Here is a 15998-nt window from a genome sequence, read left to right on the forward strand (position 1 = left end):
AATTTGTAGACATGTATGAAGGCTCGCCATTACTTCAAGACTTTTAGGTGCACTTTTAGCACAGCAATTCTTATATGTATCTGTCACATAATAGCACCAGAACCTATCCATTATCTTGGCCCATGTTTTGATGGTGTATGCCACTGACCTTGAAGAAAGCTTCCCACAAATATCAAGTCAAAAGAATCTCCAGTTGCTCAACAAAAGGGATGTCATCAAGCAGGGTAAGCAGCCAATCACATTTGAAGTATTCTCACAGTCCAGGAAATTAGTGCTCTGATTATTATTCACTCTTTAATATTTTACAGATAGTGAAATAAATGATTGGGACATAGACATGATGACAGTAGAAGCTGAAATATCGTAAACTCTAAAAGCAATTCTTATTTTAAGAATGTGGATTTCTTTTATGATAATGGAGAAGTTTGACGAACATCAGATTAGTTTTCCAGGCTCTTGAGGATTAATCTATTCATTGATTCATTCATGAACCTGGGCATCACTGGCTGGCCAGCATTTATTGACCATCCCTAGTTGTCTGAAGGTGGTTGAGAGTGGATCTGGAGTCACATATAGGCCAGACCAGGTAAGGACGGCAGATTTCCCTCCCAAGAGGACATTAGTGAACGAGATGGAGTTTTTTTCCGACAATCGACAATGGTTTCATGGTCATCAGTAGATTCTGAATTCCAGATTTTAAAAAATTGAATTCAAATTCCACCGTCTGCCGTGGCAGGATTCGAACCTGGGTCCCCAGAACATTAACTGAGTTTCTGAATTAATAGTCTAATGATAATATCACCAGGCCATCACCGCCCCTTAAGTCATGAGCTTTGTACAGCATTATCATAGAATCATAGAAGCCCTACAGTACAGAAAGAGGCCATTCAGCCCATCCAGTCTGCACCAACCACAATCCCACCCAGGCCCTACCCCCATATCCATACAGATTAACCCACTAATCCCTCTAACCTACGCATCTCAGGACACTAAGGGCAATTTTTTAAAGCATGGCCAATCAACCTAACCCGCACATCTTTGGACTGAAAGCACCCATACACCTCATTCGGCAAGATATAACTTTTCCAAGGATTATTATACTGAGACTAATCACGTAAATGTGTAAGTTTTCATCAGTTCAGTGATTTCTAATTGATTGCACTCTGCAGGGACTTCAAAGACACAGCTATCAGGAAGCTTAGAATCAGTGGCAGTGACCTCTGGATTTGCTCATTTAATTGTGCATGTGTGGACTCCAGAAGCTGCTGTCAGTTTTACAAGATAATGACAGCACATACTGATAATTTAACCATCACAAAACCTAGACCCTTGTTCACAAGTTGTATCCAAAATATTTCTGAAGTTGGGAGTGCATAACTCAAAAAGCAGCAATTTCAGTTGCATTTATTGGTGGTGTAATTACTTGGAATCATCTGGAGGAAATAATGATGCACAAGTAAATGCAAGGAATGTGATAGCAGCATTTTATTAAAATTGGAGCTTAAACTTTTACTGGAGCAAAAATTGAGAGCGCTGTAAATTTAGCCTTCCATGTCGGTGTTGCAATATGATGTATTCCAGACATTTTTTTATCTTCATGTATTCTAACTTTCTGTCCTTTTGTGGTGTCAAAACATTGCATGTTTGTTTCAGCAGAGATTACTTGTATTCAAGAGTTAGAAATAGACCCTGTTGGAAAATGAATCGAGGACTAATGTACTAATGACCTTTCTGCTTCTGACAGTGCGACATGTAATGCATTGGGGCATATTTGTTATATTGGCCCAGTGGGAACATCGCTATCAATTGGTAAAAAACAGAAATCCTGGGTTTTTTGGAGGCATTTGGGGTGGCACAGTCATTAGCACTGCTGTCTCACAGAGCCAGGGAACCTGGTTCGATTCCAGCTTTGGGTCACTGTCTGCGTGGGTTTCCAGAGGGTGCCCAGGTTCCCTCCCACTGTCCTAAGATATGCAAGTTAGGTGGGATTAGTGGGTTAGGGTGTGGGGTTCTGGGGATAAGGCCTTGATAGGGTGCTCTGTCAGAGAGTCGGTGTGGAGCTGATGGGTTGAATGGCCTCCTTCTGCACTGTATGGATTCTGAGTAATATTCTGTGTATATTTTGGTTAACAATTAATTTTACAATACACTGTCAAATGATTCCCCATGAATTCTCCTTTTGTTTTCAGATGGTCAGTAGTTTCTGTGTAATTACTGTCACGATTTAGCAGCTTTCACTGCGTGTTCCTGAGCCCTGATAAAATCGACTGTGGAATCATAGAGATTTACTGTCTGGAAGAAAGCTATTTGTTCCCAGATGTTTGTGCCAGCTCTTGGCTAAAGGAATCCAAAACTAATCCCATTATTCTCGTCACTTCAACTCGTTCCCAAGGCCATCCTAATTAAATGCCTTGATTGACTTAAAATTCACAAACAAACCACTTTAAAGCGATCCTTGACCCAGAGGCACATTTTAAAATGAACTCATATCCAGTTCACCCTTTGGGAACGTTGTCCAGAAATGTGATATATTTGGCTCCCCAGGGGAGAGCCCTCATTTGTGAACTCTGTGACTCATTTGCAGAAACTGTACGCTATTCTTAATAGGTGTCCTACCCCATCTCCCGATGCTTTCAGACCCAGCAGTACATTCTGCATTAAGAGCTGCCCAGAAGGTGTCAACCTCTACGCTAGGCACTTCTGTTTTGTGCCATCTACAATTTCACTTATCATGTGGTGATCTCTGTATGATCTGGCTCCATTTAAGGGTGGCACACTGGTTAGCACTGCTGCCCCACAATGCCAGGGACCCGGGTTCGATTCCCGACTTGGGTCACTGTCTGTGCGGAGTCTGCACGTTCTCCCTGTGTCTGTGTGGGTTTCCTGCGGGTGCTCCGGTTTCCTCCCACAGTCTGAAAGACGTGCTGGTTAAGTGCATTGGCCATGCTAAATTCTCCGTCAATGTACCCAAACAGGTGCTGGAGTGTGGCGACTAGGGGATTTTTCACAGTAACTTTATTGCAGTATTAATGTAAGCCTACACTTGACACTGATAAATAAACTTTAAACTTACAACATTCTATGTACTCGGTGTCAGGTCAGAGTTTTGGAGTATTTTAAAAATAGGGTAAAATAGGTTCCCTCTTCACTTCCAACAATGTAGCATAATTCCACTTTGAGATGATCATACTCTACATCAGTCACACAGGAAACTATCAGATTTTATTGTAGTTCTTTTGCATTGGCACTTGCTCAGTAGGATTTGGGGGCAACTGCAGAGACTCTTTCAGATGCATTCAGTGCAGAAGGGAGGGCCTTGCTGCCTTCAGTTTACATTCGAGTAAATGATAAAACAAGTATTTGATTGATGCTTATTGGATTTTACTTAAAGTGTACTTATTTATTAGTCATAGAATCATAGAGGTTTACAGCATGGAAACAGGCCCTTCGGCCCAACTTGTCCATGCCGCCCTTTTTTTTAAAAACCCCAAAGCTAATCCCAATTGCCTGCATTTGGCCCATATCCCTGTATACCCATCGTACCCACCTAACTATCTAAATGCTTTTTAAAAGATAAAATTGTACCCGCCTCTACTACTACTTCTGGCAGCTTGTTCCAGACACTCACCACCCTCTGTGTGAAAAAATTGCCTCTCTGGACACTTTTGTATCTCTCCCCTCTCACCTTAAACCTATGCCCTCTAGTTTTAGACTCCCCTACCTTTGGGAAAAGATATTGACTATCTACCTTGTCTATGCCCCTCATTATTTTATAGACCTCTATAAGGTCACCCCTCAGCCTCCTACGCTCCAGAGAGAAAAGTCCCAGTCTATTCAGCCTCTCCTTATAACTCAATCCATCAAGTCCCGGTAGCATCCTAGTGTCACAAGTAGGCTGTCGTTAACACTGCAGATGAAGTTACTGTGAAAACCCCCTAGTCGCTACTCTCTGACACCTGTTCGGGTACACTGAGAGAATTTAGCATGGCCAATGCGCATCTTTTGGACCGTGGGAGGGAACCAGAGCACCTGGAGGAAACCCACTGATGTCCAATTTTTGATATAATGCAGACTGAGGCAGGCTTATTACTAAGTGTTAATCTGCCAGTGTAAACCAAAGTGCTTAACAGCCAATTTTGAATTGTCATCATTGTGGGGAATTAGAGTAACCAACTTGCACGCAAGCTTACCCGCAAGAAAAATGACTGATTTGCTATGTTGGTCCAGGGTTAAATATTGGCTAGGAAACTGCAAGAGTTTCTTGGCCTTCTGTAAAAGTGTTGATGGGATCTTTCAAGTCCACTTTAGAGGGCAGATCAGACGTTAAAATCTCACACCAGTTTCATACCATTTCAAATACTAGTTTAATAGCTCATCTTAAAGATGTCACACTATTGGATGTGCAACTCCCTTCAGCGTAGCACTAGGTAATGTACCCAAGTCTCTGGAGTGGGACAGGATACCACATCCTTCAGTTCCAGGCAACAATACTACTTTTGAACCAAGACGAGCACCTACAAAGGATTTGGTATAAATGGACATAACTAAAACTTCATTAGGCTCCAATAATTTATGGATTTATATGCTTTGGAAAGTTTGTGAAGCATTTTAGATGCAAAGAATTAATTTTGAAGGGCAATAACTGTTAGGAAAATATGGTACCTATCCTATGCATTGGCAGCACGGTGGCACTGTGGTTAGCACTGCTACCTCACAGCGCCTGGGATCTGGGTTCGATTCCCGGCTTGGGTCACTGTCTGTGTGGAGTCTGCACATTCTCCCCGTGTCTGCGTGGGTTTCCTCCAGGTGCTCCAGTTTCCTCCCACAGTCCGAAAGAAGTGCTGGTTAGGTGCATTGGTCATGCTAAATTCTCCCTCAGTGTATCGAACAGGTGCCGGAGTGTGGCAACGCTGGGATTTTCACAGTAACTTCACTGCAGTGTTAATGTAAGCCGACTTATGACTAATAAATAAGTAAACTTTAAGTAAAATCCTATAAACATCAGTCAAGTACTTGTTTTTCATCATTTGATTATTGGGGAAATAATAGTCAGGAGAACTGACTACTCTTTTTGAGTAGTGCAATGGGGGTTAATAAGTCTTATAGCACAGTGGGTAGTGTGCTTTCCTTGAGCTAAAAGCTGTGATTTCAAATCTCACTCCAAGACTTGATCCAGGAAGATGCGTTCATAACACGGCCAAACGGGTTGTATATCAACTTGTAAATCCTTCCAACATATGCCAATGGCAGGCAGTGAGAGTGAGGGAGATTCCTGGTTAGCCATGTGATGGAACAAAATTGGAGCCTAGTCTCTACCATCACTATCCATAGCTCCAGGCTATTACATACATGTAAAAGCGTATATTGCCACAGCAACTCAGACTCCTTCCGAAGGCCAGTTGGCTCAGTTAGCTGGATGGCCGGTGTGGATCAGATTGGTGCCACCTGCACTGGGTTCGATCCCTGTTCTGGCTGGAGTGGCTTTGGGGGGGGGTTGGACCTGCCTTTGGGCAGAGAACTCAAGGAGAAGATGGGGTTGTTAAATGCACAGCAGAACCACAAGAAAAGGGAGCCGAGGCCTCTGTTCATCTTGGCATCCCAAGGAATGCACCCCTGCAAATGTAGCACCCCCTCAGTACTACACTGGGATGTCAACCTAGATTATATTCTTCAGCTGGTGAGTAAATCATGGACTTGGAGCATTCGGATTTAGACATGTGCTGCCAACAAAGGCAAGCTGACACAGACTAACTTCAGTGGCTGCGTGTAGATGGTTAAATCTGTTCCATGTTTGAACTGCAATTTTAATATGTCAAACAGTAGTGATTTAAAAATGGACAGATCATCAGTTAGTTGTATTAACATTGAAGTGAGCTGAAGGTAAAGTACAGGGCTGAGTTTTGCATTTGTAATTACATTGCTAATTGTTCTTGCTAATAAGTTAACTACTCCTTGCAGAACAGCTGAAGGTGGGTGCTTCCAGAGAATCAGTTGCCAGCTGGGACCAGGAGTACGATTCATGCATCCTCCCTCTCCTGGAGGAGCAGCAACCTGCGTATATCTTGTATCGATTGGACACCATGAACGCTCAGGGATTTCAATGGCTCTTTATTGCCTGGTCACCTGACCTTTCACCAGTAAGAATTTGAGATACGTAACGTCCTCTTGACATTAAGGCCATGGCACGGTGGCACAGTGGTTAGCACTGCTGCCTCACAGCGCCAGGGACCCGGGTTCGATTCCCAGCTTGGGTCACTGCCTGTGTGGAGTCTGCATGTTCTCCCCGTGTCGGCGTGGGTTTCCTTCGGGTGTTCCGGTTTCCTCCCACATTCTGAAAGACGTGCTGGTTAGGTTCATTGACCCGAACAGGCGCCAGATTGTGGCGACTAGGGGAATTTCACAGAAACTTCATTGCAGTGTTAATGTAAGCCTTACTTGTGACAAATAAATTAACTTGTAAAGATGAGGGATAAATTTGGTTCAGTTTGGCAGGCTTTGCGAGCAGATCGTTCATGGCTAAGTTGCTGTTCCCCAGTTTATTTGGAAGATGTTGATTGTTACTAGGTTACAGTCTATGGGCACCTGCAGCCCTCAGGGATATTGGCCAAATGCCCACCCTTCAGTTGTGAATTGAGAGAGTGAAGGAGCACAGACTACTTCCCCATGGAAGATACCATGACATCCACCCACAGGCTTATGAAGGTGCATAAACTTGCACTTCCAGGCACGATTTACAGGTTAACAATGGGAAGCTGGAACCCTGCCTGCCTTTTGCACCACCCCCCCTGCCTTCCTTTTACTTAACTCTGGTGGCATTTGTCACCTTAGTTGAGATCAGGCAATTCAGCAGGAGTCTGAAATTGAAATATGAAAACTGCTCATCTGTATGGCCTCATGTTATACTGGACAGTGCATTTACCCATTAGACCATTCGGAAAATGGCTGTCGTAAAACACGAGGTTGCGGGCGGTTGGGGGGAATCCTATCCATCATGTTTGTAAATATGAGAACAGGTTTACTTGACAAAACATCTGTTAGTTGAATGAAAATATGTGATTTTAATTTAAAATGGGTAAGGGTGGTACAGTACTGCTGTCTCACAGCGCCAGGGACCCAGGTTCGATTCCTGGCTTGGGTCACTGTCTGTGTGGAGTCTGCACGTTCTCCCCGTGTCTGCGTGGGTTTCCTCCGGGTGCTCCGGTTTCCTCCCACAGCCCAAAGGTGTGTAGGTTAGATGGGTTAGCTATGGGAAATGTGTGGGGTTATGGGGATAGGGCAGGGGAGAGGGTCTGGGTAAGATGCTCTGTCAGTGAGTCGGTGCACACCTGATGGGCCGAATGGCCTCTTCTGCACTGTGGGGATTCTGTGATTCAATGAATATTTCCCATGCAAAATATTGATATTGCATTGACACTAATGCCAGTCCATAAGAAACTAAACCTAAGCTCTGAATGATATACAATGAGTATTTTTTTGTAGGTTCGACAAAAGATGTTATATGCAGCAACAAGAGCAACGTTGAAGAAGGAATTTGGGGGTAGCCACATCAAAGATGAACTCTTTGGGACAGTGAGGGTACGGATCTTGACTTTTTCCTTGCCACCTGTATTGGTACTGTTTTTTATTTATTCTCGGAAGTGGGTGCTGGCAACTTGCTGTGCTTTACTGGTTGCCTTAAGATGGCTTGTTTTATATGTCAAATATAAATGTTGCCTCACTAGGAAGGTGGAGTGTGTAATGATAAGCTTTGAACTATCTAGGGGCAGCACGGTGGTACAATGGTTAGCACTGCTGCCTCACAGCGCCAGGGACCCGGGTTCAATTCCGGCCTCGGGTCACCGTCTGTGTGGAGTTCGTACGTTCTCTCCATGTCTGTGTGGGTTTCCTCCCACAGTCTAAATATATGCGGGTTAGGTTGATTGGCCATGATGAATTGCCCCTTAATGTCAAGGGGATTAGGAGGGTAAATATGTGGGGTTACGGGATAGGATGGGACCTGGGTGGGATTGTTATCGGTGCAAGCTCAATGTGCCAAATGGCCTCCTTCTGCACTGTAGATTCTATGATTCTAGTCGTGTCGTCTAACTGATAGTTAGACTGGACTCCAAACATTTGCCTTTACCAAGCCAGTGAGTTGTAATCGTACTTCACTGTCTTCTGTAATTAAGAAGGATTTAAAGTCCCAGCACTTGAGAGGAAAGACCCAGCTCCAATCATCATACAGAATTGTCTACTCCCTGGGTGAAAGCTGTAATTTGAAGAACTGTATTTATTCTATAAAACTAATTGAAACTTTAAAATTTTCCAACTGTTAGTCCTTGAATGCACAAGTTCTTTAGACACAGTTCAACCAAGAGACTGTAATATAAGTATGGCAGTAGGAGGCCCCAAGCTGGTGAACCTGTGCTACAGAGCACTGTTTTATATTTGACCAGCCAATCTACCTTTTGATGGAACTGAGAGGAATAAGGGTCTCACCGAGGCTGAAATTGTTCCCACTGGTTTACAGGAGTATCTGGATACCATAAGATATAGGAGCAGAATTAGGCCATTTGGCCCATCGAGTCTGCTCCGTCATTCAATCTTGGCTGATATGATTCTCATCCCCGTTCTCCTGCCTTCTCCCCATAACCCTTGATCCCTTTATTGATCAAGAACCTATCTATCTCTGTCTTAAAGACACTCAATGACCTGGCTTCCACAGCCCTCTGTGGCAATGAGTTCCACAGATTTACACCCTCTAGCTGAAGAAGTTCCTCCTCATCTCAGTTTGGAGCCTGTGGTCCTAGCTCGAGGAACGACAGGAAACTTAACACTTAACACAACCATGCCACTGACTCGACCCCCCTCCTGTACTGTCACTGCTTCAATTGGATAGTTTGTCATCCCAACATTTGAAGCTGAGTTTCCAACACAATATCCTATCCCTCACAAATCCTATCTCCACCTCTGTAACATTGCCCACATCTGTCCTTACCTTAGGTCATTTAACATTACGTCCTCACCCATTTATTCAAATACTCTCCAAAGTGGCCTCCCATCCTTTATTTTCCATAAACTCATCTAACACTATGTTGCTGCTCACACCTTATCCTCTGTCCAGGCTGCCTTACCCGTCACTTCTGGCCTTGCTGACTAAGTAGGCGTCTGATTTCCCAGTGCCGCCTTTGGAATGCTCAACTCTATATTTAATTGCCACCTTAGCCTTACCTCTCCCTGTCTCTGTTATTCTCATACAAATTCCACCCCATACTCTTCCTCAGACTCTGGCCCTTGTGCATCTAAACCCCTTGGGCCACCGCTGCCAGCTGTGCTTTCAGCTGCCGAGATCTCCGTCTCTGGACCTTCCTCCACTGCTCCCCTCTAACATTCTCCTTATTAATCAATCATCCTTTTTAATATTTCCATCTTTGGCTTGGTGCCTTTTATTTTGGTACCTCTGTAAAACATCTTCCGATGGTAAAGGTGTAAAATAAACGCTTGGTTGTTGTTAGCTATGTGGTTTTAACTGGTTAAATTTCAGCAGTTCAAATGTGACTGCTTGAGCCCCCTGGGCTTGTGTAGGAGTGGTGTCTCGGTGGGGCCTGTATATGTGATTCCTATCAGGCAAACAGTATTACTATTTATGTTCACTTCTCTGTGGTTTCATCAGCAGACTCTTTAATGCGATGGAGATTTTCCATACACTTTCGATGCCTGGAAGAGTGAAGAACTTCCGGTTCAACTTGCTCATTCTCAGCTGGAATTATTCAGTGTGAGATCGATGAAAAGTTGGCATATCTTGTACAAGAGAAATGCCGGATTCCTCACCCAACTTCTGAAATCTTGACTACATTATTAGGGGGACATAGGGAGGTAGTAAGTAGAAAGAAAAATGTTAGTTATCACAGGTTACTTTCAAACTGCTCAGTCAGGTTTTAGAGCAACACCACGTGCCTCCTCATGTGAAGGATGATGGGCATATCTGGGTATTGGCTTGGTTTGACAGTGGGGTTCAGGGAATGATGGTGCAATGGGAAGATGAACAAAGTGCATTGTGAAGTTGAAGTATCTGTTGAAGAGGCCAACATGTATACATAGAAACTAGAAGCAGAAGGAGGCCATTCAGCCCTTCGAGCCTGCTCCGCCATTCATTTTGATCACAGCTGATCATCGAATTCAATAACTTTCAATTCAGTATACTTTCTGCGTTTGTGTTTATAGGAGGATGTTTCCTTTAGTGGTTACAGAAAACATCTTGTTTCACAAGATGATCCTGCCCCGCTAACTGCAGCTGAAGAGGAGCTACAGCAAATCAAAATGGAAGAGGTAGTAATAATTGCAACATGCAGATTCCAGGTTTTAAGACTACAGTTTGACCACTGTCTGTGCCAGATGTGTTTTGGGTTAATGCTACTTTTGCTGCACAGCCAGCTTTATGACATAGATCTACCTTGAGATTCCAAATGTAAATAATCTAACATGGTATGCAATAATTTTACAAAATTATCAAACACAGCCACACAAATTAATAGATTTGAAGTTGCCATATTGATGATTTAGGAACATAGGAATTAGGAGCAGAAGTAGGCAAATTTAAGCCTGCTCTGCCATTCTATCAGATCATGGCTGAACTCTCCCTGGTCTCAAATCCACCTATTCTCCATATCCCTTTAATCCGTTATTTATATTTCAAAATTCTGTTCCTTCTATGGAAATAGCCTAAGATCATCTCTAAGATGAAGGTAGTTCTAAAGATCTTTTTTGACAATGTGCAAAATTGTTTTCTGTGATTGTGATGGAAAATGTTAGTTGAGGTTAATGTTTTAAGGCCAATTTCTGATTTCCTTGAAACGGAAGTAAAGTATTGTTTGCCTTCTTGTATTGTAGGAATTTGACTTCGTTATCAACTTTTATGACTACAATTTCATGACAAGTTTTAAATCTAATTTCTTGATAAATTTTGATAAGTGGAGAAATGTATTCATACTGTAAAAAATATACCGTATATGGTGCTTAATAGCAGACATGGAATCATGCAGCAAAAGAGCGTACAGCCCAGTGTGCTAGCTCTTTGAAATAATTTTCGAATCACTCCCACTTCCTGGTCTTTCACCATACTTTGATTAAATTTTCCTTTTGAGGTATTACTATTGAGTTTGCTTCCACCACCCTTTCAATTAGTACTTTCTGTCTGAAGTTCAAGATTTCAGTTTCTGTCAGAACTGAAGTAAATATATCCTTGATCATTGCTGTTGAAAATGGAGTGTATAAGTATGTAAAATATATAACTTGCTGCCGCCTTCTGCCAGTATAGAATCCATGCGGAACAGTTCTTACTTGTAGTGTTATGTGATCTGCTGTATTAAATGGAATAATGGCCAACTAAATAGAGCAGTGTAATCAGGTTGACAGATTGCTGGATATGTTACTCAATAGTTCTTGTAACATCCACATTCCTAAAATGATTAGGATGTCCTATTGTCTTTGAGCTTTTCTGTTAAAGATATGGTGCCACTGCTGTGGCTACATGTCCTGAAGACATCTTGGATCCATTGACTTTGAAATTATTATTTTTTAAATTCATTTGTGCGACATGGGCATCGCTGGCTGGGCCAGCATTTATTGCCCATCCCTAGTCATCTGAGGACAATTGAGAGTCAACCAGATTGCTGTGGTTGTGGAGTCACATGTAGGCCAGACCAGGTATGGACGGCAGATTTCCTTCCCTAAAGGACATAAGTGAACCAGATGGGTTTTTTCCGAAAACCAACAATGGTTTCATGGTCATCAGTAGATTTTTAATTCCAGATATTTTTTGTTGAATTCAAATTCCACCATCTGCGGTGGCGAGATTTGAACCCGCGCCCCCAGAACATTAGCTGAGTTTCTGGATTAACACTCAGCAATAATACCATGAGGCCATTGTCTTCCCGAAAGACAATGGCAGTCATTCATTCTATAAAATTAATTTATAATGATTGAACGAAAAGACTTATTATAGCTGTTAGTCATAATTTTCTAAAAGAAAAATCTCACTACGGCATGCGCCCATAATTAATGGGGAAATAACTTCTTGGTTTTCTTTATTGACAGGGGAAAACTGAAATCAGTATAGAAGCTAAGCAGCCAACTTTGCAGGGATTAGCCTTTCCAATACAGGAAGATGCCATTGAAGCTCTGGATAAACTCAGGAACAAGCAGCTTAGCTACATACAACTTGTAAGTATTAATCGTAAATGTACTGGTTAGAATCTTCATCTACACCACTGCTCTTTCGAGGATTGGTAAAGTTCTGTTGAGTTGCGTTGGTAAATTATTCAACTGGCAGTGATTTATGTAGGTATACAGATCTTTTTCTATCAAGAGGCTATTATTCATGTGAAAGCCATTCCTCAGAAGGACCGATGGTGGTAACAGGTTATCCAGCTGTATTCAGCTTCACAGTCAAGAATATTCCTGTCCTCATTCTGGGATCCACTGATGTTCCTGTTGGCATCTGATCTTTCACCCTCCATCACCTTCCCAAAACTCAGCCACCCATATCCTGACAAGTCCTACTGGCCTATTGTGCTCTATCCTTAAATTCAAAATCTTCACTTCTTATTTTCAATTACCCTTATGCTTTGCCCAGTCCATCTTTGTAGCATTTTTCATTTACCTTCCTGCACCTTGTGATGTCATGACTCTGGCCTCCCTTCTCATTGCCTTATAGTAACCTCAGCTGTATTCTCTGGTATCTACTCCCCTAAAGTCCTCTGCTACTCCGTCTCTCTTTCCATCTTTTAAAACCTTCTTAAGGGGTAGGAGGTTTCGGGGGGGATGTGAGGAAAACTTTTTTACCCAGAGGGTGGTGACAGTCTGGAATGTGCTGCCTGGGAGGGTGGTAGAGGCGGGTTGCCTCTCATCCTTTAAAAAGTACCTGGCATGTCATAACATTCAAGGCAATGGGCCAAGTGCTGGTAAATGGGATTAGGTGGGAGGTCAGGTGTTTCTCATGTGTTGGTGCAGACGTGATGGGCCGAAGGGCCTCTTCTGCATTGTATGACTCAATGATTCTTTCTCTTCAAACAAGCTTTCAGCCCCCATCCCAGTTTTTCTCTCCTTGACTTGATGCCTATTCTTAACCTCTGGGAAGGTCCTTCGAACTTGTTCTACATAAAAAGTGCCAGCTAAATATAAGTCATCCACCCATTGTCTTCTGCTATTAGAAAGACTCTGCAACTCATTAGGTAGGTCCCAAAAGCGAATCTGTCAATTGCCCCCACATCCTCAAATGTCCACCTAATCGCCCCTTAAATGTTCTACATATTCTGCCTATTCTGCCAACTTGAGCAATTCATTCTTTCCATACATTAGCCACACACACACAGCTGGATTTTCCCAGTCCCATGAAGATGGGCCAGGAAAAAAAGTGGGAGCCATCTTGGGATAGCTCCCTGATGCATTCCTGCTGCCAGGGGATATTTCCTTAGGGCGGGTGGGGAGGACAGGCAATTTTATGGCCTCCCTGATACATTGCTACCAATGGAGTGGCCCCATCAATGCATCTGGAGCCCACCAGTGGTAAGCTGAGGTGGTGGTGGTGGAGGGGGGGGGGGGGGGGGGGGGGGGAGGGGGGAGGGGGGGGGCGGGGCGGTAGTGGTCATTGAAGAAGGAGGCTCCATGCCCAACTGATGGGACCTTAAGAGGCTGCAATTGCAGCCAAACGCGATCCAGTGGAGAGGTTTTCCCCTCCATCCTGATGGATCTTGCAGAATTAGTCTTGTTATTTTCTGCATTGCTCTGCAGGTCAGCAAGAGTGCCTCCATATCGCGGTGCTGTTGCAGCCCCTGACTTGGCAGCAGCAGCCATCTTGCCCCACAGTGCTGCTGAAGCTGCAGAGCTACTGGCTCATTGGACCTAGGGCACTAAGAGGCATTAATTACTCGGACAGCAAGCGTGGGAGCAGCAGATCAGGAGGTGGCCTCCTGGAAGATTGCTGAGCTAGTGCTGCTAACAAGTGCAGACTCAGGACTCCCATCTTGTCCCAATGTTGGGGTCCTAAAGCCTGTGGGGAAAATCCAGCTGTGTCCGAATATGGTAGCACAGTGGTTAGCACTGCTCCCTCACAGCTCCAGGGACCTGGGTTCGATTCCCGACTTGGTCACTGTCTATGCGGAGTCTGCACATTCTCCCCATGTCTGCATGGGTTTCCTCCGGGTGCTCCGGTTTCCTCCCACAGTCTGAAAGACGTGCTGGTTAGGTGCATTGGCCATGCTAAATTCTCCCTCAGTGTACCCAAACAGGTGCCGGAGTGTGGTGACTAAGCAATTTTCACATTGCTGTGTTAATGTAAGCCTACTTGTGACTAATAAATAAACTTTAAACTGTGATAATCTCTGATATGTTTACCTAGCTTCACTTTATTTAATTCCTTAAAATATTTTCACTATCACCCCTGAATTGTTTCGTGCAACGTTAAACAATTTCAGGCTCTTCAATCTCTGCACAGGGCAGATACTTTATATGTTAGTTTGCTTTATATATTAGTTTCCTTTTCCTCTCAGCCTCCAATGCCTCGATTTTCTTCCAGTGACCAGAATTGGGTATGAGAGTACAGCCTCGTACAGACTAATTTTTCTGTTGTGTACTTTCCATGTGACTCTCCATATTAAAGCCATGATTAGCTTGCCCTACTCTTGTTGCATTGTTAAATGTTTGTGAACTATTTACTTCCTTCCAAACCCCTGTCTTGTGTTTTATCTTAAAGTGTGGAGCTGGTATTCCTATGTATTTCTCTTTCCTAGTCTCGCTACATTGCACCAAGTGCTATTTGCTCACATTTCCAAACTTTTTCAGACCTCTTCAAATTTGACTTACCTGTTCCCCTTACTCACTATGGTTTCATTTGCAAAGTTAGACAACTGTTATTTGCCACCAGGTATAAATCATTGATATATACCAAAAACAGCAATGGACCCAGCACTCAGTTGTATCCTTTCCCATGTTGAACATAAATAAGAACTGGGCGCAGGAGTAGGCCATCTGGCTCCTCAAGCCTGCTCCGCCATTCAATAAAATCATGGCTGATCTTTTCGTGGACTCAGCTTACCCGCCCACTCACCATAACCCTTAATTCGTTTGCTATTCAAAAATCTATCTATCTTTGGTTTAAAAACATTCAATGAGGTTGCCTCAACTGCTTCACTGGGCAGGGAATTCCACAGATTCACAACCCTTTGTGTGAAGAAGTTCCTCCTCAACTCAGTCCTAAATCTGCTTCCCCTTATTTTGAGGCTATGCCCCCTAGTTCTAGTTTCACCCGCCAGTGGAAACAACTTCCCTGCTTCTATCTTATCTATTCCCTTCATAATTTTATATGTTTCTATATGATCCCCCCCTTATTCTTCTAAATTCCAATGAGTATAGTCCCAGTCTACTTAGTCTCTCCTCATAAGTCAACCCTCTCAACTCTGCAACCAACCTAGTGAATCTCCTGTGCACCCCCTCCAGTGCCAGTATATCCTTTCTCAAGTAAGACCAAAACTGTACACAGTACTCCAGGTGTGGCCTCGCCAGCACCTTATACAGCTACATGTTGATGCACCTCCATTCATAAATACCCTTTTTTATAGCGTATTTGGCTAATTTAAACTCCCCCTTAAAAGAATATGTTTGAAACTATGCCTTCCTACTTTGTGAACTAATTGCTTGTGTGAAGTGGTAATGTAAGCCTTGGAGCAATCCAAATGTGTATCTTATCCATTGAATTCATATCATCAGTAAACTGTCCCTTTCTTGAAGAACTCCAGTAAATTTGTCAGACATGACTATGCCCTCTCGTCAAGAGTGTAATTCACTTTTACTTGGGGTGGCATGGTGGCACAGTGGTTAGCACTGCTGCCTCACAGCGCCAGAGTACCTGGGTTCGATTCCCGGCTTGGGTCACTGTCTGCGTGCAGTTTGTATGTTCTCTGCTTGGATTTCCTCTGGGAGCTCCGGTTTCCTCCCACAGTCTGAAAGACGTGCTGGTTAGG

At 43.4% G+C, this 15998-nt stretch overlaps 2 protein-coding genes across 2 annotated transcripts in view; one reads left to right on the forward strand and one right to left on the reverse strand.

Annotated features, from left to right (window-relative positions):
- Window positions 1-15998, reverse strand: part of irak3 (interleukin-1 receptor-associated kinase 3) — a 333490-nt gene that overhangs the window by 287553 nt on the left and 29939 nt on the right. The gene's annotated exons all lie outside the window — the stretch shown is intronic.
- LOC144498557 (twinfilin-1-like) overlaps window positions 1-15998 on the forward strand; it is a 28073-nt gene that overhangs the window by 10016 nt on the left and 2059 nt on the right. The window contains exons 3-6 of the mRNA XM_078219839.1: window positions 5959-6137; window positions 7480-7575; window positions 10204-10308; window positions 12076-12201. Of these exons, the coding sequence (XP_078075965.1) occupies window positions 5959-6137; window positions 7480-7575; window positions 10204-10308; window positions 12076-12201 (506 nt within the window). The remainder of the gene's footprint in view (window positions 1-5958; window positions 6138-7479; window positions 7576-10203; window positions 10309-12075; window positions 12202-15998) is intronic.

The sequence above is a fragment of the Mustelus asterias genome, chromosome 9 (genome assembly GCF_964213995.1).
Source record: "Mustelus asterias chromosome 9, sMusAst1.hap1.1, whole genome shotgun sequence".
Taxonomy (NCBI): Eukaryota; Metazoa; Chordata; class Chondrichthyes; order Carcharhiniformes; family Triakidae; genus Mustelus; species Mustelus asterias.